At 42.0% G+C, this 21,891-nt stretch overlaps 1 protein-coding gene across 2 annotated transcripts; it reads right to left on the bottom strand.

The window, feature by feature from the left end:
• Positions 1-2,153: 2,153 nt before the first annotated feature.
• Positions 2,154-20,553, bottom strand: CPAP (centrosome assembly and centriole elongation protein). 2 transcript variants are annotated; one of them, XM_072349398.1, is made up of 16 exons: positions 20,488-20,553; positions 19,272-19,825; positions 17,283-17,406; positions 14,800-14,932; positions 13,256-13,361; positions 11,332-12,919; positions 9,816-9,948; positions 7,538-7,703; positions 6,391-6,633; positions 4,819-4,918; positions 4,333-4,427; positions 3,596-3,694; positions 3,346-3,486; positions 3,162-3,246; positions 2,926-3,046; positions 2,154-2,352 (listed from the first exon to the last, which is right to left on the bottom strand). In XM_072349398.1, the coding sequence occupies exons 2-16, from the start codon at positions 19,704-19,706 to the stop codon at positions 2,160-2,162; spliced, it is 3,762 nt and encodes a 1,253-aa protein (XP_072205499.1). In that variant the 5' UTR covers positions 19,707-19,825; positions 20,488-20,553; the 3' UTR covers positions 2,154-2,159. The 2 variants fall into 2 exon arrangements, with proteins under 2 accessions (XP_072205499.1, XP_072205489.1); XM_072349388.1 differs by lacking the exon at positions 20,488-20,553 and having other exon boundaries at positions 19,272-20,233.
• Between the last annotated feature and the right edge of the window lie 1,338 nt (positions 20,554-21,891).

The raw sequence follows: 21,891 nt of genomic DNA, 5'->3' as shown, positions 1-21,891 counted from the left end.
AACATGAAACACATCAGAGGGAACCTTTCCAGTATGTGCTGGCTACAGAGAATACTGAAGGACTGCTTTGTTCGGGCTTTTGGAGGGGTGGTTGGCTTTGTTTATTTTGAACCAACTCAGTGTCGCACAGTCCTTTTCCCTCCCATTTATTAAGCACTCTTTCCATCTATGTTTGTTTTCTCTAGTTCGGAATCTTGAAACAAGTGAATTTATTCTAAATCACTTCGACCTTAAAGCCTTATGTATTGTTCCGTCAGCTGTTTTTGTGAGAGCAGAGATGGAATGAATGTGAAGTAGTGAAGAAAGAGATACAGAACTAATGTTGGGCACCACTGTTCTCGTTATATCGATATATTATCCCATTATAATAGAAGGGGTGATGATACTTAGGTGTAACTCGTTTATATTTCAGGCACATTAGATGACAGTGCTGCAGTACTACTAGAGTCTGGAACTAGGAATGAACAGGTGGGAGAGGGGAATGTTACTGCTGTTGTTGTGAAACATATTTGCTTGTTGTGTTTTGGTTCCAGTACAAGATGGATGTGTTCTGGTTGTTGTTGCACCTCTTCATTCAGTTGGAAGCAGTAGAATAAAGAGGAGCTTGTTCAGCATGAAAGATGGTTTCTTCTCTTCTACATAGAAGCATTCAGACCTTAATAGTAGAGCATACACACCTACATCCCCTTAATGTTCAGGGCTCAGCTCATAGACTGTTTTGTTTAAATTATGAAGGAAAGACACAGACCAGTGACCCAAAATACAGATCTTGAAATGTTAGACATGGAGAACCTGAGAGCCTGCTTCAACAGAACAGCATTATTTTACTTTCTCAGATCTCTCTGAAGCCCATTCCTTCACCTGAACTCCCCCATCTTTGTGTTAGTTGTGTTAGTAATGGGAACTCAGTATGCACGAGTTTTATTTTTTGGCTTACTGCAAATTTAACAAGATGAGACAAAATGGAGGAAGGGCAGCATTGTCAGGTTTTAGGCTTTTGCTTTTGTCACTGCCTCACGTGTTGCTCTGTTACCTGTATGGAAAAACAGCTCTTCATAATATCCATGAAGAACATGCATGCACAAAACTTATCTGAGGAGATCACAGCCACCATCTTGCACACAGTTGCACAGATGCACTGTATGTCTACAGTGTTTTTACTAGCAGGGAAAAGGTCAGTTCCTGGTCTTTGTGTTGTGGTATTGAAATGGCCTGTGTGGCTTTGAAAATACCATACAGAGCTGTTGTCACCTTCAAAACGTAATGTCCTTAATTTGAGTTAGCAATTTATAATTACAAGAGAGACAGATGTAATAACATGAAGAACTGCTGTTTAAGACTTCCAGGAAAGACAGTGCTGGCCCATGCAGACAACCAGACAACTCCTAGCATTGGTCCTGGTCCAGGTTAACTTACCTCTTCAGTAAACTAGGGTGCAGGTACAGTAACTGGAGCTTGCTTTCCCTGTGGAAAAGGGGGAATGGGACACACACAGCACAAGGGGAAGCAGGCGTGTATCTTATGTTCTACTGCACAAAAGAAAGTGAGTTAAATGTCAGCATCCACTGCAATAGAGGGTTCACAGAATCAAAGGCTGGTTTGGGTCGAAAAGGATCACAATGGTCATCCAGTCCAACTCCTCTTTTGGGATGCTAATAGCTTTACATCCTCATATTGGGTACCCAAAAGGTGAATCTGCACATAGCAAAGTGGAATAACCCTTCCCTCACATGGATAGCAGTGCTGGGCCTGGTGCACCCCAGGGCACAGATGGCCTTAAACTCAGTGAGCAAAACCAACACTGTGCTATAATAAACCACGCAGGGTTTCCAACAGCACAACCTTTTATCTTAGACTGAAGAATCTTCTGGCTCTCAAAAATGAAGCCATCTGCAGCTATTTGACACATTTTCACTGGTAGCCAAGGATCTGAGAAACACCCATCAAGCTATATGAGACCATAGTGTATTGATAGACTCCTTCTGAAAAGGAGAAACAAGCAAAACATTAGAAATAAAAGCTGTGGTAGTAGCACCCAAGGAAAAATAAAGTTTATTTAAAAACAACTAAGTGTACACACAGCATATGTTTAGAGGAACACCTCTTCTTATTTACAGGAATGTACATTATTTCTGTTGTGCTGACAGAATCAGTGTTAACTACAACTTGGTGTCCATGAGAATATTGCCGTCCTTGTCCTTTACTCTTATTCTCCCAGAGACGTACTTTGTTTCCTGGTGTCCATTTGAGTACACAGTCTTAACAGTCCCATCCGGATACTCCCGTCTCTTAAACTGTGATGTGTGTAGTTCCCTCTGGCCGTTATTGAACTCTATAGTTTTGCTTCCATCTCTGCATTAAATACACATACATAAGATGTTTTTTTGTAAAAACCCTTATAAGGACTATGAACAGGCTTGAGTTTATTCTCAGAACAAGCAGTACAGACATGAGCCTAAAGGAAGAAATGAAGAAAATAATCTAATCTGTTTGTTAAATGCCATTTTGTTGATACTCAAAAGCACGTTTCTGCAAAACTCATGCAGCTTCTTGATACTTGCCAGCATCCACCACATGTTCTCTGGTCTAACCCAGCTGCTACAATGCTTCAGAAGTTTAATATTCTGAGTACCACCAGCTTGATCTGAGACCTGCATGAGGTACAGCTGAGTACTCATGTTCTCTAGAATGACATGCAAGTCAGAGAAGTCATTCAGGTTAGTGTATCAAACATAGGAGTTCAGTTTCCTCTACCTCCTTCAGGCTACAAAAAATAAGCATCAAACAGGAAGCACATCTCCAAGTGCCGTATATTCAAATGTCAGTTTTACAGAACACATATCACTATAAACTGCCTCTGTCAGTGAGCTCTTCCCTACTGCTTCCTTGTCAACAGGCCAGGGTGCCTGAAAATACAAAGCTTACCTCTGAATACGAACAATTGTGCCATCTGGAAAGATGCTTTCTTCTTGTCCATCCGTAAATAAACTTTTGATAGTTTGATCAGGGAAAGTAATTTCCTTCTTGCCATCAGGATAATGTTTCTCTAGAATGCATTTGGAAACGAGTTACTATTATATAAACACAGATACACGTGTGTATCTACACATGCACACACCACAATAGTTACGGGGGTTGTTTGGGCTGGATGGTTTCTTTACCTATTTGTCCATTTGAAAACTGCAGGACCTCTAAGCCATCAGGGTATGTAGTATGTGTAGTCTTAGCATCAGCATAATAGTAAATCTGAAGAAGACAGTTGAGATTAACACATCTAGCCGGAATTTGAGTGTATACACACATATAAGCATGTATAGAGAGATGCAGAAGATGCGACATACATACCACTGTTTGATCAGGCATAATCTGCTTCACGTCTCCATTAAAGAAGGTTATTGTTACTGTTTTCCCATCAGAACCCACTTTCTTCCACGTCCCATTAGGAAGAAATATGAGGTGACAGCCATTTTTCAAAACCTTTTCGACCTAACGAACAGGTTACAGATGTATTAAGTATTAAGGCACTGCATTCAGGTACCCACTGACCTTTCACTTCAGGTGTTGTGGAATTTCAAATTCCACGCTTTCATTTTACCCTTCCATCAGGATGAGCGATTTCTTTCTGTATCTCTTCACTGTCTGGATATGCAGGTCCAGGTGGTACCGACAAAAGAGCTTCATCAGGAGAAGTATCCTGAAATGACAGCAATAATACTAACTTAAAAATCAGGCTCCGTCTTCATACATCTTTTATTTCATAGGCTGACAGACATTTCAAGAAATGAGCATGACAGCAGGAAGACACTATAGGAAGTCGTAAAAGTGTATGTTTCATACAGCCCCACTATAATTACAGTGATGCATTCAGGCCTGCACTAATCTTGAACGTGGTCAGCTTTTGTCCAAACTAAAATGAAATCCATTGCTGTGACATGGTGCCAACTGGTTGAAGTCATCCATATGACAGTGTGAAACAACTGACAAAATTTCCTAACACCAACTGCTACCCACAGCATTCCAGAATTAATTCAGCTGCATGAAGGACTGTTGCATGGTTTCCCTACGTGGAGCGTACAAACAGCCAGCCTCTTAAAATGGAAAACTTTGCAAAACTCTGGAGGGTAGAAGGTTATTATTTTATTCCCTTACCTCACCCACAGACACAGGTAGAACATTCTGCATTGACTACCACGTAGCCAGTTTCATGACAACAACAGCATTGCAATTAAGGAACATAAAAAGACTCAACAGCTTTCCAAGTCACCTCCCAGATGTTCAGTACTGAAAGGTACTCCTCCCTTAAGAACCAAATCGGGATACAGGACTTATTACCATAAACGTTTTAGAAGAATCCTCGAGTGTCGTCGCTGTCTCAGACTTGCTGTTGTCCTTAGCAGGTGCTGATGCAGGTCCTCTAGGAAGATTTCCTACTCAGATAAGCGCAATGAAGTCAATTTCAGTCAGTAAAGTACAGATTAAATGTTAAAATCACATACAAGGTGAAGCTGCACAGGACACCCACACTGTTTAAGTGAAACAGAAACTGAAAGTAGCGCATTCACGAGAAAAAAAAATCCCCATAAGTCAGCTGTCGGGGGGAGGTAAATCACCTGCCACCAACACGACCAGAAGCACTTTCACTCTGAGAACAGCTTCCTAAGAGCTGTCTCCAGAATCTTGCCCTGGGAGGTGTCTGTCTATGCACTGAAGTTCATTACAGCTGTGCCTCATCTAGTTTTAGATGGTCTTTTAAACACATGCAATAAATCCACGTTTCTTTTCTCTGTTAGAGAATTAACCAACGTGACAAATGTGTACCTTTTGCCTCTGGATAACTTTTGCCATTTATCTTGCCACACTTCTGAGCTGGAAGAAGCAGAGATCCAGTTTCACTTTTCAGGCCTCTATTTTGCAGACACTGGAAGTAAAGAAGTTATCCTTGTGGTTTATGTGACATTTATTCATAACTCTTCATGCAGTTGCAATAGGATTTATACACCATTTGAGAGGAAATTCACTGCAAGCTTTCTTCACAGGCAATACATTTTTGAGATTAAGCCATCAGAATGGCTTGTGTGATGCAGCACAAAAGCTGTTTTTGAACTGTCTGCTGCCTCATGACCAAGAACTACAGGATGTTAATTTGGTGCAAGCAATCCAAAATAACAGTTATGTTTCAAAATCAAATCACGGAATTATCAAGGTTGGAAAAGACCTAAGAGATCACCCAGTCCAACCATCACCAATACTTTCCAGCTAAACCATATCCCTCAACACAACATCCAAATGTTTCTTGAACACCCCCATGGTCGGTGACTCCACCACCTCCCTGGGCAGTGCATTCCAGTGCCTGACTACCTTTTCCAAGAAGTAATATTTCCTAATGTCCAGCATGAATCTCCCCTGCTGCAGCTTGAAACCATTGCCTCTAGTTCTATCACTGATAACACGAGAGAAGAGGCCAACCCCCAGCTCACCACAACCTCCCTTCAGGAAGTTATAGAGAGCTATAAGGTCTCCCCTGAGCCTCCTCTTCTCCAGGCTGAACAATCCCAGTTCCCTCAGCCTCTCCTCATAAGGCCTGTGCTCCAGACCCCTCACCAGCTTCGTAGCCCTCCTCTGAACGCGTTCCAGGGCCTCAATGTCTTTCTTGCTGTGAGGGGCCCAAAACTGAACACAGTACTCAAGGTGCAGCCGCACCAATGCCGAGTACAGGGGTACAATTACCTCCCTGTTCCTGCTAGTAACACTGTTTTTGATGCAAGCCAGGATGCCCTTGGCCTTCTTGGCCACCCGGGCACACTGTCGGCTCATGTTCAGCCGTGCATCAATCAGTACCCCCAGGTCCATTTCCTCCACACAGTCCTCCAGCCACTCCACCCCAAGCCTATAGCGCTGCCTGGGGTTGTTGTGGCTGAAGTGCAGGACTCAGCATTTGGTCTTGTTGAACCTCATCCCATGTAACTACTTGAAGCAGAGCTGAGCTGCCTGGTTTGCCTGGCTGATCCTCGAGGTACGGAGGTTCTCAGATCTCACCTGTGTGTTTTTTCTGCTTACAGTTGCATTGTTTGAATTTCTAAGAAGCTGAATTCCTTGGCAGAGGGCACCGCCCACAGTGATGCATCCTTGGAGACATGCAGAAGCCACTCAGTCGTGGCCCTGGGCACCCTGCTCTGAGAGTCCCTGCTTGAGCAGGGGCTGGGCTGCATGCACACAGAGAGCCCCTTCCACCTCAACCATTCTGTGAATTATATTTGGAGAGGAAGTGCCGTTAAAAACAAATTCTGTCTGGCACCATCTGTGGAACCCCAGGATTAGTGAATCAGAAGTCTAGGTTGTGCCTATTAGATTACAATTTCATAAGCCAAAACACAGAGATAAATAACTTACTACAGATTCTGTTCTTTTTAAAGTCATCCCAGAATTTTCCACTTTCTTCTTGCTTCCGACAGCTTCTACTTTTTTCCAGGCTTCCAGACGAAACCTCTCCATAATTTTGACTTCTTCTTTCAGCTCCATGTTCTCATTTACTAAAGCATCTATTTGATCTTTCAGGCGTCGATGGGTGGTTGACCATTTTGCTTCTTTCCGTTTAAAATCTTCCTGTAACTCTGCCATCTGCTGTTTTAGAGCCTTAGAAAAATACATATTTGTGAAATGTTTCAATTTTTAACGTATCAAAAGATTTTAAATGTTTTAGGAAAATATTGGATTAAGAGAGGGAAGGTTTTCTTCTGTGAAAAGAGAAGCGTTAACTTCAGGCTTCCAAGCTGAATATCTCAACTTCAGTCACAAGAGCTCCTGTGATCATCACTCAGCCTCCTTTACACTTCATAGTCAGGCCAGCACAAACACACTTGAGGCAGAAATGTGCTGTCTTTAAGGCTACACTCAAAAGGACCCTTAACAAATCTTGGCATGGGAAAGCAGGGAGGACACAGTCACATATAATACTCATGAATCCATTTAACCAGTTTGCAAACATTACAAAGTCTGTTGAAGTAGCATCAAGAAATGACACCCACGTGTAAAGTCTGACACAACTTGGCTGAGTACCTGATGAATCTTGACAGAGAAGGAACAAACAGATCTTGTTTCTTTATCACCAGCATTTAAAGTCTCATGAGTAAATAATCACAAAACACTGAAAATTATAGATGCTAACTATGTTTACTTTGGAACAGTTACAAACAAAACGTAAGCATAGTTTGCATCTTCATATATTACACAAATCAAAACTTGCAATGTAATTTTATATCAAAGTTGAAGATCATTTTACCATGGTTTCATGCAGTTTTTGTGCACAAAAATGTGACAAAAATACTTGTGAGGTTGTTTTGGGTTTTTTTTTCCTCCTTGAAACCACCAAACAATGTTGTGAAGACTGCAGCTGCTTTCCCAATTAAGCCAGTCAACTGCAACCCTTCTAATGATTAGCCTAAGTTAGAAAAGTTCAGTTAGAATTAGTTCTCAGTTGCCTTTAAATGAATTTTGGCTTTCCTGTGTAAATTAATAATGGTAACTGTTATTTTCATACCTGAATTTCATCACGTTCTTTTTTGTCTGGAATTGCTCGAGCCTCTATGGTATACTTTTCAAAAACTTTACGCTCCTTTTGCAGTTTTTTCATTTCTTTTTTTCTATATTCTTCTATTTCAGCAAGTTCTTGGGCTTTCTGCTGTTGAAAGTCTGCAATTTCTTTCCTACAGTTACAAAACAAAGCTTTGTTTTAGCCTAAAACTGTACAAATCTGGGGTGAGAAAACAGGCTCTAAATTTTGTAGTCAAACCCAGCACGTTAGCACTGGAAGACTGAATTATGAGCAGTATTTCATAGAATCATTTAGGTTAGGAGACCTCCAAGATTAGGTCCAACAATTGTCATACAGCTCGCGTTCAATGTCCAACTACTTCTAGATTCGTACCTTTAGTCACAAAAGTTATTCAGAACTTAGCAAAGCTTCAGCTTTGGCCTGTGGAGAAGGACTTGGGGGTCCTGGTGGACACGAAGCTGGACATGAGCCAGCAGTGTGCGCTTGCATCTCAGAAGGCCAACTGTGTTCTGGGCTGCAGTAAAAAAAAAGGGCGTCCAGCAGGGAGAGGGAGGTGATTGTCCCCCTCTACTCAGCTCCTGTGAGGCCCTTGCAGTACTGCATCCAGGCCTGGGGCCCCCAGTACAGGAACAACATGGAGCCATTACAGCAGGTCCAGAGGAGGGCCACTAAGATGATCAGAGGGCTGGAGCACCTCTCCTATGAGGAAAGGTAGAGGGAGCTGGGCTTGTTTAGCTTGGAGAAGAGAAGGCTCCAGGGAGACCTCATGGTGGCCTTCCAGTACTTGAAGGGAGTATATAAACAGGAAACAATTGTTTACATGGGTGGATAGTGATAGGACAAGTGGGGATAGTTTTAAGCTGAGACATGGGAGGTTTAGGTTAGATATTAAGAGAAAGGTTTTCCATTCAGATGCACTGGAACAGGTTGCCCAAGGAGGTTGTGGATGCCCCATCCTGGAAGCATTCAAGACCAGACTGGATGTGGGTCTGGGCAGCCTGGTCGGTCTGGTGGTTGGCAACCCTGCCCATGGCAGGGTTTGAAACTAAATGATCTTTGAGATCCTTTTCAACCCAAGCCATTCTATGATTCAGCTAAACCACTGTGTGCAATTGCTGCCCAGAAGGCCAATAGTATCCCAGGCTTCATCAAAAAAGGAATGGCTGCAGGGAGAGGGAGGGAATTGTCTCCCTCTACTCTGCCCTTCTGAGGCTCCATCATGTTCATCCAGGCCTGGGGCCCCCAGCACAAGAAGGCTTTGGAGCAGGTCCATAGAAGGGCCACAAAGATAGATGATAAGAGGGATGGAGCACGTCTCCTGTGAAGAAATGTTGAAGAGTTGGGTTTGTTCAGCTTGGAGAAGGCTCCAGGGAGACCTCATTGAAACCTTCTAGTATGTGAAGGGAGCCTAGTAGCAGGAAGGAGACCAACTTTATACAGTCTACTAGAGACAGGACAAGGGTGAATGGCTTTAAAAGAGGAAAATGTTGCCTAAGTGTTAGAAAGAAATTATTTTCTCAGAGGGTAGTGAGGCATTGGCACAGCTGCCTCATCCCTGGAGGCATTCAAGGCCAGATTGGAACTGGATGATCTTTGAGGTCCCTTCCAGCCTAAACCATTCTATGATTCTAGATTCTATGAAAGCTTGCCAATATCCCTCAGAGCAGTGGAACACCATTCCCCCAAAAGCTGTGTGTAAAAGAACCAGTGACCAATAGCAGGTCACAAATTAAACATTAGCCAACAATGTGATGCTGTTTCCAAATGAAACAAAATTGACTTTGACAGAAACAGGTATGCCACTTTTAAGTCTCCACAGAATTATTTGACTGTATTAACTGCTTAAAATTCCCCTAGCTGAAATGAATAATATTCAGTTTGTACATCCAATCCCAATGGACAGCATCAATCACAGTCATGTGAAATCTGTTTTAGGAGACCAGTTTAGGACTGTGTTATTGCTCAGAGCAAAAGTATACATGAGAAAATTCTCACTTGCATAGCCTTTAATGATATCATATTAAAGCAGCAGGAGTGCTCAACGTTATTGCTAGACTGGCAGTCTGTTCGTGAGTTATAACAACAATTTAATACATACATACAGAAACAACCAGTTTCTTGATCTGTGTCTCCACTGTTAGTAAAATACATTAATTACTTACCTGTATTGTTTTAACAGCGTCTAGGTAAGAACTGCACAGTGTGATAGCCTGGAGCATACCATGGTAATGAATGCACCAAATTGTTTTCAATTCAAGATTACCTGATGCTTGCCAAGGCATGCTCTCTTTCTTCACGAAGTTTAGTTAGAATGGTGTTTTCAGCTCTGAAGCGCTCAATTTCCATTTCCAGTTCAGTGAGTTTCTCTCTCAGTATCTGTGATGGAACAGTGGCTCCTGCCATAGAACAGTCAGACAGTCAGATTCAAGTTATCAAGAGGCATCCATTAGACTGAAGAATTATTAACACGCTAATTTAAAAAAACATATAAACTATTTTGGAGATAGCAATAACATTGCAAGAAAATTCTAGTACTGAAGTGAAATTCTGAAGTACCCTGTGTTACACACTCAAGTTCCTCATCAAGTACATCTTGCAGAACTAAACATATATCAGAAATCAGAATGTGAAGGACCTGTAGAGAAATGAAATGAAGATATGACAAGGGCAAAGCATCAAAGAGGAAAGTTACAGCTGTAAGTTTTTCCAAGTTTACTCACAGCACAGTCCGCTCAAACCTAGCACTGACCTGAAATGCATTGTAGAGGCCCAGAATATTTGTGGGCCTTTCTGCCATTCCAGTTTCCTGTTCAGTCACTGCTTAACACTCCTAAGGCTTTCATAGTCTGCTTCTGAGCATGCAAAATAGCCTAAGTACTGATGATGTAGTGTAGTCAGTTGACTCATTCACTCTTAAATGCTGCTACCATTACTTCCAGCAACAAGACCCAGCAGATATGTTTCAAAAGCCCAATAAACAGTTCTCCATAAAACACTAAAGCTACCACTTCTGCTTCATATGAACTTCTCAGAGAACAGAAAAAATCCTAAACATTATTTGGTGTAGAGTTTGAAACTGACACCTCACCATCTTACAGAAAAGACATGCTAGACTATGCCATTGTGTTGTCACAGCTTCTACAGGAGATTTTAGAGGCAGCCCTTCTGCGTATCATAGCTGTATGGCTGAAATGGTTGAAATCAATTTTGGAAGAGCAGAAAAATGAACTTGTTTCCCATATTCCAGGTGAATTCTCTACATACTATACAACAGAGAGGAAACAGACATCGCTGATGCATCTTGTTTTACTACAGGAACAATCTAAACTAGGAATGCATGGTATTACCCAAACACACTGTAGATGCACTCAGTGGAAAGGGAAGCACTGCTTCATTTTCAACATGCTTTTGTCTCTTTCCTTGAGTTTGAAACAGTGGTCAAGCACCTTCAGATTAAGTTAGTTGAATGGGGTGATGAGACAAAAAAAACAAGCCTTCAGAGTGAAAATAAATACAAGTTTTTGCTGAACTTATTCTGCAAGCTGTGTGATGACTGCATCTGGCACCATACACAACCAGAAGAGATGAAAGGTGCCATTCCCTGCAGTAGAAGTCTGTACCTTTTGGTGTAGCGTCAAGTTGCAGCTTAATTAGAATTCGAATTACCCAGGTTGGAAAAGACCTTGAAGATCATCAAGCCTTAGATCATTAAGCCTTAGAAGGAAAGACTTGTAAAACATGTTTTCTTCAACATTTCCCACCAGTTGCTGTTCCCTCACCTCCGGACTCCTGTTCCACATTCGATTTGATTTCATGCTCTGGATGACAGCCTGTCTTCTGTTTTGGTTTCAGCGAGGGAAACAGTTTCACCATCAGGTTAGATGGAGGTCCGTTTGAATCACCATCCCCTGCAGACTGTTTAGATGGTTCTTCCCCCCTCTTTGAGGCAACTTTTCTCTTCAGTGCTTTATCTGGGAAAGGTGTATTGTTTTTACTGAAAAAGTCATTCTGCGAGGGCATCGTACTGTATTTTTCAGGTAAATCATCATGAGCATAATTTTCATCAAGATCACTCCATGTTCTCTCATCATCAAACTCAAACTTATTCCTGTTTACACAAGACATGCTACTTTGGTGGTCTGAAGCTTTCCTAACCTTTTGGTTTGACTCTTTGTCTGACAAGTCAAGGTTGGCACTTCCACTTTTGCTTTCTTTGCCGATATCTTCAGCAGAACTTCCATAATCTAACAATTCTGGATCGCTTTCTCTGTGGCTCACAAAGGATGTCTTAACATCTTCATTTTCATATTTTAAAGTGGTCTCAAATTCTTGCTCAGAATCTGTAGTACTATCACCATTTTCTTCATCTTTGTCTTCATTTACAATCCACTGAGTACTTTTTAAAGCAGGAGCTGCTGTCGTGGAAGAAACTGAAAACATCACACTATCTGCTTTATTCAGTGGATCCTTCAGTCTAGAAGCTGTTTCTGAATTTGAGACCGTATGATTAACTGCTTTATCATTTTTATTTCCTGCTGCTACACATTCTGCCTTTTTCTTATTACTGAGTTCAGCTGCAAGTTCCTTTACTTGCTGCTGTTTTGCCTTGATAGGCGTAGAGGACATTCTGCGTCCCTGTGAAGTTTGCTGATCTTGATCTAAAATCCTTTGCACAAATGAAGAATTACTTGAGAAAGATATTTCATCTGCAGCCTGTTCTAGAAACAAAAATTCATCTAATTCCAGATTCTCTTTTTCCTTTTCTTTTTCCCAGTTTTCCAACTTATTCTGAAATGAAACTTCAAAAGACAGTTCTGAATCCTTTGCAGAGGGACTCACAGAACAGTTAGAATTAGAAAAGGCATCGGCCATCTGAAGATTTTCTCTGTCAGGTAGTTTGTTTCTGATTTTGCTGCCAGTGCTAGTCTTAGTAAATTCCACTACATTCTCTTTATTTTCTATTTTGTTGTTGATTTCTGATGAGAAAGAAACTTTAATCTGTCCATCAGGGTTTTTTCCTGGTTGCATTCTTGTTTCTAGTGGCAAGGAATTTTTTCCATTGTGATTCCTAAGTACCAGAGTCTTCTGAAGGGGACATTTTGCTCTGTCAGGCTGCTTATTTTTTTTACGTGGTGTAAGAGGGCTCCCAGAAACCAGTTCTTTGCCAGAAGGCAGACTTTTCTTTTGCATTTGCGATCTGTCCACTCTCACATTTCTGTCATCTAAGGCTCTCTGCGGAGGTTTCAGTATGTTTTCCCCAAGTTTTGTTATCTTAGATTTGGCATTAGTGAACCTTGCTAAGCCTTCTCCTCTTTTTAGGAAGGGTTGTTTGATCACTGGTTTTTGAATGGCCGATCCATACGTCTCCTGAAAGTGGATAAGGAAAAATTAGCATACATACAATGTTAAAAAATCCCTCATGCAGTTTTAAGTTGCTGGGTTTTTGAATTGATTTGGTTGTTTTCCAAAGAAACCCCACATATTAGTAGGAATTTATATTGTACATTTACTTCTACTGGATTTCTAAAAGCATCTTAGACAAACAAATAGTTGGGGCTTACTGTTTTATTATGAACATAAATTGTTACAAAGCAAATATTGCAGCGTTAGCTTTTGATGCCAGAACCTGCTATCTTAAGTTTTTAAAGCACCCGTCACACCATGGTATGATATGTAAAAAAAATGAAAGTTCGAATAGAAAACCTGTAACTTCTGTTTTTGCTTCAGACGCTGCTCTTCTATCTGCATCTGTTCTTCCACAAATTCTTCAAATGTCTGTTTCTTCTCCTGAATGGCAGCTTTAATAGGTCTAGAGCAATTTGTAAAAAATTAACTCTTACATTTCCATCTAATTTAACTGTGTTTAGCATCACTGCTATTCAAAGACCTGGGATACAATTACATAAAAGATGACAAATTACAAAGTACTTTAGTTACTGAGTAGCAAAGCTAATCTGAAAAATGCATTGTAGTCATAGTTGATTATCTTTTGATAAAGTTATTCGTGTGCATCTAAAAAAAAAAAAAAAAGAATTGGCATATGCAGGTTTTGCTGTTTCATCTTCCACTACTTTTCTTGATGAGCCAATCTTCTGCCCGAGCCATCAAACTCACACTCAGATTTTAGTCATACTGATAACTTCTATGGTATCTCCTCCTTACCAATACACAGAAATGCTACTGCGATCAGCCTGCGTACTGGCTAGGATGCAATAAGCTTTCTTCACTGCAGTCTGTATGATGCTGCTTTGAATTTGTGACCAAAACAGTGTTGATAATGTCCAGCTTTTGTGCTGCTGTTGAACACTGCTTGCAGAGCATCAAAATTTTCCTTGCTTTCTCATGACGCCCACTCCGTTCCCCCAAGCAAATACGCTGACAGTGCCACAAGAGCTGACCCAAAGCAACCCAGAGGACATTCCACACCATGCAACATCATGCTCAGCAGTGAGAACCGTGGACTTGGTTTTCTAAAACTACCTGTTGCTCAGGAACCAGCTGTGTATCAGTCTGACTGTGGGAGATGAAGAGTGGCTGCCTTCTTAACATTGGGGTCTCTTTTTATCTTCATTTGTTAAACTGTCTTTATCTCAACCCACAACTGTCATTTTTCCTCTTCTAATTCACCTCCATTGAATTCTGAGGCAGGGTGACCAAGCGGCTGCCTGGGGTCAACCCAGTACCTCCTGAAACAAGTATTTTTTTATATGACCAGGCAGACAAGGCAGATTTTCAAAACAATGCCAACCACTACTTTATTCCATCAGCACCATAAAAATAAATAAATAAAGCTTTTAACATCCATGAGAAGGCTTCTCCCACAAGCACTGTTATTTCTTAGCCACACATAGATGCACACAAACATAACTCTAGCAAACTAAGAAGTCGTGGCCTTACACTCCTCCTCCACATCACTACTTTTGCTGTGTAACAGTGGAGAGGAGACTAATAAATCAGACTGATTACAGTAATTGTAACTGCCAGTATAGTAAGCCTATACCAGAATGTGCTTCTACACTATCATTACTCCATGCTGCACACACCTCTTCAGCCAACACAGCACATCTGTCACAGTCTCAAGCCAGAACCTCTCTTACCACTGGTCTCCACGTACTAGTAAAATGTAATTCCTGCTTGAGAAAGCTACACAAATTGAGAATATCAGGCTCTTAATCAGGAATCAGAATTCAGCCCAACTCGCAGTATATGTTACTTATAGTTTTTAATCAAATAATGTTCTGAATTACCTTTCCTCTGCGTTAGTCACCCGTAACTCTTTTTCTGTGTTTTCAGAGAGTTCCGCACAAAAAGGATCCATAGGTGGATCTTCAGTCTCCGTTAATTTTTCCATCTGCTGTTCTGGACACCACATGCTTTTTCCTATGAAATCAACAGAATTTGGGTTTGGGTTTTTTTTTTCCCCAGCAAAAAGCATGCAAACAACAAACAAATCAGCTTTCAGCTCACATTTTAAGCGGCATACAGATTAGATCAAAACCAAATGACAGCTTCATGGTCACATAGTCTGAGTTCCCACACAAAAGAAGTCCTATGATTTTCCCAAACTCTTCTTTGAACTTGAGCACTCTTTTTAAAGCAATATCCAACCACATGTAAGTTTTCACCCCTAGACACACACCTCAGCATCCTGTACTGATTCATCATCTTGGCTAATTTATGGCTTAGAGGTAAAATAACCGAAGCTTGGATGTCTGCTAAACTTATCAATTAAGATCAGTTCATCCTTTCACATCTGCTTAGACCAAGATGAAAAGCTTTTCATCATACTTCATACCTGTAATGCATTCTCATGTCTTTCCTCTGAAACCTGTACAGATTTACAAACTCCTTACTAAATTTCTTGATTAAAACCACAAAAACACAATTCCAGTCATAACAGCATAAATATTAATGTCGTGCCAATAGTACAACTAAGAAAATAGGAAAAGGTGAAGAACTGTGATGCATTTCTTCTGGTGTATAAACAATTCTTAATCATGCTTCCAACCCTAAGCACTCTATGACTCTATGCCAGAGCATCTCTTTGCCAATCCATCTTGATTCCTAATTCCAATTCAGTTATTTATCCTCACAACACAGTTGGTCCAGAGACATTGTATATCCTCATATAGATTATTTTCTAATTGCTACTTGAAAGCATGCTTTCAGTTTATTCCAACTTACCAAATAATGAAGCTATCCAGTATCTGTCATTTTACCATTTTTCCAATCTTTATCATACATAAGTTTTAGCTGTAGTGTTTTTGGTTTTGTTTTCCCCCACTAGAACAGGCAAACATTTCATGCTGATGGAAGAACTTGATTTTTCTTCCCGCTGCTTCTAAGAACACTCACAGGAACACTGAAGCTTCCGAGTTGACCATAAATACATTCAGCAAATTAAACCGACATTTGTATAGAAGCATCACTACAAGCAGTGAGTTATGCTCAGTAACTATGGGAATACACGCTCCAAGTTATTTTGCTCCAAATGACTAACTAACATATTTGTCATCTTCACCATCTTTCAAGCAATTCAAGCATTTTTAGGGGCACAGCCAGCCCTGGCTTTTTACAGGCAGACACTACTGTGTCTGTTCGAAGATGAGATTCAGTCTGCATTTTAACTCTTGTTATAATGTCACGGTGTTGTGCATGTGAGACCAATTACTCTGAGTGTGAGCTTTGTTATCCTTGGGATTCTGCTACTCATGACTGTGACTTGTAAGAAAGCCCAATGAATGCCCAGGTCTGAGCTTTTTACTTTCAGCCATTAGAGTGCAGCCTTCAAACTAAAACAAACAACTATTCCACAGGAGAATACAACAAATATACAATAGTTCTGGAGGGCAAGAGCCAGCCTCCATACTTAGATTCCTGATTCAGAAGAAGTCATTAGGCAACCTAGTTTTTGTTTGAAACCTAAACCTTAAGTTCAGTTTCTTAGATAGGCTGAGTAAAAGAAACATAATATTTAAATCAGGTGGGACTGATACTACCTGCAAGGGAAGATACCCCTACCTCAACTCTGAGGGCTTTTTCCAGTCCAGGACTGTCCTCTCCCTTTGTACAAACTAAATTGGACTGGAACACTGATCCAGCTTACAAATGTTTATCAGTACAGATGAGCTCCCCAGTCTCATTAAGATCACCACACGACAAAAACGCGTGCTGTGAGCACAAACACGGAGGTACCACTTCATTTAAATGCAGTGGTGACTTAAAGCAAGAAGAAGTACTACAGGAAACAGATAATCAGAGAGGAATGTAACTGCTTATTTTATGTACTCTCTTTATATTTACAATATATTCTTCAAAACAAGGGTTCCCATCATTAACTTACAATTAAAGTTGGCAAAGGGATAGTATTCCTTCAGCAATCAGTCAATAAATGGTGCAGCATTTATCTTTGACTAATCAAGTAGTCTTAAGATGAACACTGAATACACTTTCTAACTTAAACAAGAATAATAGATCACATTCTTCAGTTTAATAAAGTATATATTTTCCCACTCAGAGGGTGGTGATGCACTGGAACAGGTTGCTCAAGGAGGTTGTGGATGCCCCATCCCTGGATGCACTCAAGGCCAGGCTGTATGTGGCTCTGAGCAGCCTGGTCTGGTGGTTGGCAGCCCTGCACAGAGCAGGGGAAGGGGGGTGAAGCTTGCGGTTCCTTTCAACCCAAGGCCATTCTATGATTCTATGTCCTATGCTTTATTTCCCAACTTACCAAGAACTGCTGTCTGACCAGATACCATGCTAAGTAACTTCTGCTGTTCTTCCATCAGCCTTTTAAGTTGCTCCATCTGTTGCTTCTTTAGCTGTTCCTGTTTTTGTTGTTGCAATTCCTTCAGCTTTTTCAGGGGGAGGAAAAAAAACAATAACAACAACAAAAAAACATACTGTGGGATAAGTACATTTAGAACGTACCAAACCATAAGCATCATCAAGACAACAAGCTTTGGAGATGTCCCATTATCTAACTGTACCATGAGGTGTTGCACATAAAGTGCTCTGATGAACAAAGTTACTGGTTCTGCTATGAATACACACACTACTTCCAGTATGTGAATACTATACCCCAATCTACTAACTTTTAATTGACCAACCCGCAAACAATAGAAATTGAAATACTCGTTTCTGCAACTGGGGAAAAACACTCAAATTCTGTTCTTTTAATACCCTCTTCTACTATGTGGTGGTTTTACTAAAGTTTAAAATAACTCAGAATCAATACAGCTTGTTGTTATTCATATGTAAGTATATATAGCAGCATTCTTTATATGTATGTATTAGTGATCCTCACTGTAATTATCTGATATCTTGGAAATAATATATATATACGCACACATGACTATAACAAATGATATTATAAACACATAAATATGTACATGTGGGCATATACATATGTGTATATATGTAGTGTGAGTATGTATATATATATTTGATTGTCAGTAACTTTCCAAGAAGGGAAACTTAACAGTTCCTCTTAAGTAAACCAGCTAATGTCTATTATTTAGCTGCCATTGGGTACTGTTGACTTGCCCAAAAGATGTGAATAAAAATACTGCCAACAGTGAGAACTTGTAACAGTTTAGCTGCAGAATTCTGTTCCACACATTCACTCCATCCTCCCAGATTTTACTTGCAAGAACAGACATTTGGATTTGCACTGAGCTTCTAGCAGAGCTGACAAGGAGTTGAGTTCCTAATCCTTGACAGGATAACCTATGGCTGAGTAAGATCACAGGGTTATAATTCCAAGCTTTTTTGTCCCAATACTGTGGATACATCAGCACTTTCAACAGCAACATCTCTATCTAAACAGAACCGGGAATATGGGTATGCATACACCCAATGAGAACCAACAGAAGGCGCTTATATATTTATATATATATATGTATATCTCTATGAACATGCAAATTCAGTGTTGTTAGTATCTGTGTGAGGGCATTACCACTGTAACAACCAGTACCCAACCATACAGCTTCAAGAAAGAAAGTAACAAAACACTGTAAAACCATTTTCATCTTTTGAAGAAGATTCTGAGAGCAAATATGCTGGCACTAAACGTAATTTTGAACTGAAATCTGTGCCTGTGAAAACCAACTAGACCCTCAGTAACATGTTATGAGGAGGACACTAACCTTTATGCATACCTCACTGACTCAGAGCTTGCTCTTTGAGCTTATGTTCTACAAATAATTTCAGGTACAAAAAAATCATAGAATCTACTTGGAGTTGGAAGGGACCTTTAAAGGTCATCCAGTCCAACTCCCCTGCAATGAACAGGGACACACACAGCCTGATCAGGCTGCCCAGGGCCTGATCCAGCCTCGCCTTGAAAGTCTCCAAGGATGGGTCATCAACGACATCTCTGGACAACCTGTTCCAGTGCCTCACCACCCCTACTGTTAAAGCCTTTTTCCTTATGTCTAACCTAAATCTCCCCTCCTGAAGCTTGAAACCATTTCCCCTTGTTCTGTCACCACAGACCCTGCTAAGTAATCTGTCCCCTTCTTTCCTGTAGCTCCCCTTTACATGCTGAAAGGCCAGTCTCAGGTCACTCACATCCTTCTCTTCTCCAGGCTGAACAGCCCCAGCACTCTCAGCCTGTCCTCATAGGAGAGGTGTTCCATTCCATGGATGCACAGGAATGAAATAAATCTTAATTTATGAATATCACGAAATTCTAGAATTTAAAACATTTATTTATTACCTGTTCAAGCTTTTGTAATAGAGGATCGCTGCAACTTGATTTATTCTGACTGCCCAGTTCACTGTGGCCAAAGTCTGCTTTAGAGCTTCCTACATTATGTGCTGTTGCTGGAAAAGATGTTTCAGTGCTGTTTTGCTTTGGTGCACAGGAGCCGCCAGACTCAAGCAACTGTTCTTCACTCAAGGAGTCCTCACTCACAGAAGAGCTGTCTGATAGCTGCTGCGCTTCAACAGGGAAAGCCGGGACGTTTTCAGGTCCAGGTAACAGATTTTCTGTGTTGATTTTCAATCCAGTAAAACGAGGATCTAATAAGACACCAGCACGGGAACTGTTGGACATCCAGTGTGCAAGGAAGTTTTGTTCACTGCTCAGATCTTCAACAGTTGGCATCTTGTAAGTTCTATTCCAATGCGATTGCTCACGTAATATTAACATAACAACACAGCATCGGGTAGCGTTCGGGGAGTAAAAGGTACAGCCACAAGGATCAGGTATGGCTGCCCACTTGTTTTTAGCACCGAGAAATTCAGCAGGTAACTAAAATAAAAGACCTACTGGAAGAAACTCCCAGCATCAGGAAGTTACTGTTAAAACCAGCCGGTTGTGTTTATAAAAAAGCAGTTAAATCACAAACCTCGCACTAACGCGGCGTTGCAGAGATGCCCACGGAAACACCATCACTTTCCCGTGCACATTTCCACGCGCGCTCAGCCTTCCCAAGGTAACTCCACAAACACGCTGCACCTTCGCTTCTCCCTCTACTTCCTACCACCACAGCCCGGCGGCACTCCGGGATCCCCACACCAACTGTCACGGAGCTCTACAGGACTCCCGTCCGGGCAGAGTTCGAAACTCAAAGCTTCCTAAAGCGTTACGTTCCAAAAGGCCGAAGCCGAGGCTGCCGCCCGCCGCTCGCACTTACAAACGCGCCGCCATGGCACGGCCTCCCGCCGCCACAGGCTGGGTGCCGCGCGGTGCGGGGCATGCCGGGATTCGTAGTCCCGAGCGCAGCCCGCCTCGCGCAGCCCCGCGGCGGCAGCTTGGAACCGGACTACAGCTCCCGAGAAGCTGAGCGGCGAGAACGCCGTTAATGGGCTGCCGCTGCAAACCGCCCAGCTTGGGCTTCCGACGGCCGGCGAGAGGCGCGCGAGGGCGGCCTGCCTCGTCCCGTCCCGTCCCGTCCCGTCCCGCTGCCGGGGGAGGCGCCGCTGCGCACCTTCCCGCCCTGCGGCGGCGGCTGTGAGGAGATGAGCGCGGAGCGAAGCCGGGGTTACTACTCTGCTGTGCGGGCGGGGCTGTGTGCTTTCATTGCAGCTGGCTCGGCTCTGCCCTTTTAATCGTTAAATAACTGCAGGAAGGGTGGAGTGGAAGGATAAGTGGGCAGAAAGCACGCAGTGTCACAGAATCGCCTCTCCTCCCCACCTCCCCCACACGGCTCTGTGCCATTCCCTCACCTTCTGTCACCATCACTAGAGAGTTTCTGCCATTTTGCTCTTCAGGAATACTCTTACTGAGCAAAACAGTTTCCTCAGAGCTCCATCAAACAGTGCAGAATCTCGCTCCAAAACCTGGAGGCACATTGCCAGCTGGGCCCGGGTTTTGTACCTCTTTACCTTTGACGCCGCTTCCTGTAAGATTCTCATAGAGAAGCTGTTGAATTATGGTCTGGATATTGAGGTGAATCGAAAACTGAATGACCAGGCCTGGAGCACCTGTGATACAAAGTCTTGTTGGAGGCCAGTAAGGAGCAGAGTGCCTCAGAGGTCAGTACAGAGTCCAGTCTTCTTCATCCCTCCATTAATGATCTGGATGATGGGGTAGAATGTATCCTCAGCAAGTTTGCCGGTTACACAAAACTGAACACATTACTCAAGGTGCAACCTCAACAATGTTGAGTACAGGGCTACAATCAACTCCCATGTGGAATCTTACAAACAGAGTAATATTCACAGAAGGAACTGAGCAGAATACGTTGAAGAGGAAGGCCAATTGCCATCTAGATGGTGATAGCTTCCACTGCAATCACTGTGAACGGCATCTTAAACCGGATTAAATGAGACTCACAAAACTGGCGTTTATCATCCTGCTGACACTGGCAACCATCCAGCATACACACGAACGGTTTCTATTGGCTGTCATAAACTACATACAAGTTGAACTTCCTGCATTCCAGTTTGTGCCCGTTGTCTGTTGTTGCTGGGCACCATGAAAAAGAGCATGGTCCCATTTTCTTGACACCCACCCACTAGATATTTATAGGCACTGATAAGATCCCCTTCAGTCTTCTCCAGGATGAACAGCCCCAGGTCTCTCAGCCTTTCCTCCTAAAGGAGATGCTCCACGCCCCTAATCTTTGTAGCCCTCCACTGCACTCTCTCCAGTAGTTACCTGTCTGTGCAGAAACAGTTTCTAGAGATAATTTAAAGTTAATTATCTCTGTACGGTTTGGTCTGTTCCTACATTTACAGCACAAACAACCTAGGGGAGTTCCCTGGACTGCAAGCAGCATCTATTAGTAGGTCTAAGCACAGCTGCTCTGCCTAGGGGCATCTCTAGGGATCTCTCCCACAGCTCCACTGTTCCAGTGTTAATTTGTCACTTCATTTTTAAGCTGCCTAGG

The sequence above is a fragment of the Excalfactoria chinensis genome, chromosome 1 (genome assembly GCF_039878825.1).
Source record: "Excalfactoria chinensis isolate bCotChi1 chromosome 1, bCotChi1.hap2, whole genome shotgun sequence".
NCBI lineage: Eukaryota > Metazoa > Chordata > Aves > Galliformes > Phasianidae > Excalfactoria > Excalfactoria chinensis.
The sequence above is the reverse complement of the archived record's forward strand: the minus strand, read 5'-3'. Positions and strand labels throughout refer to the sequence as shown.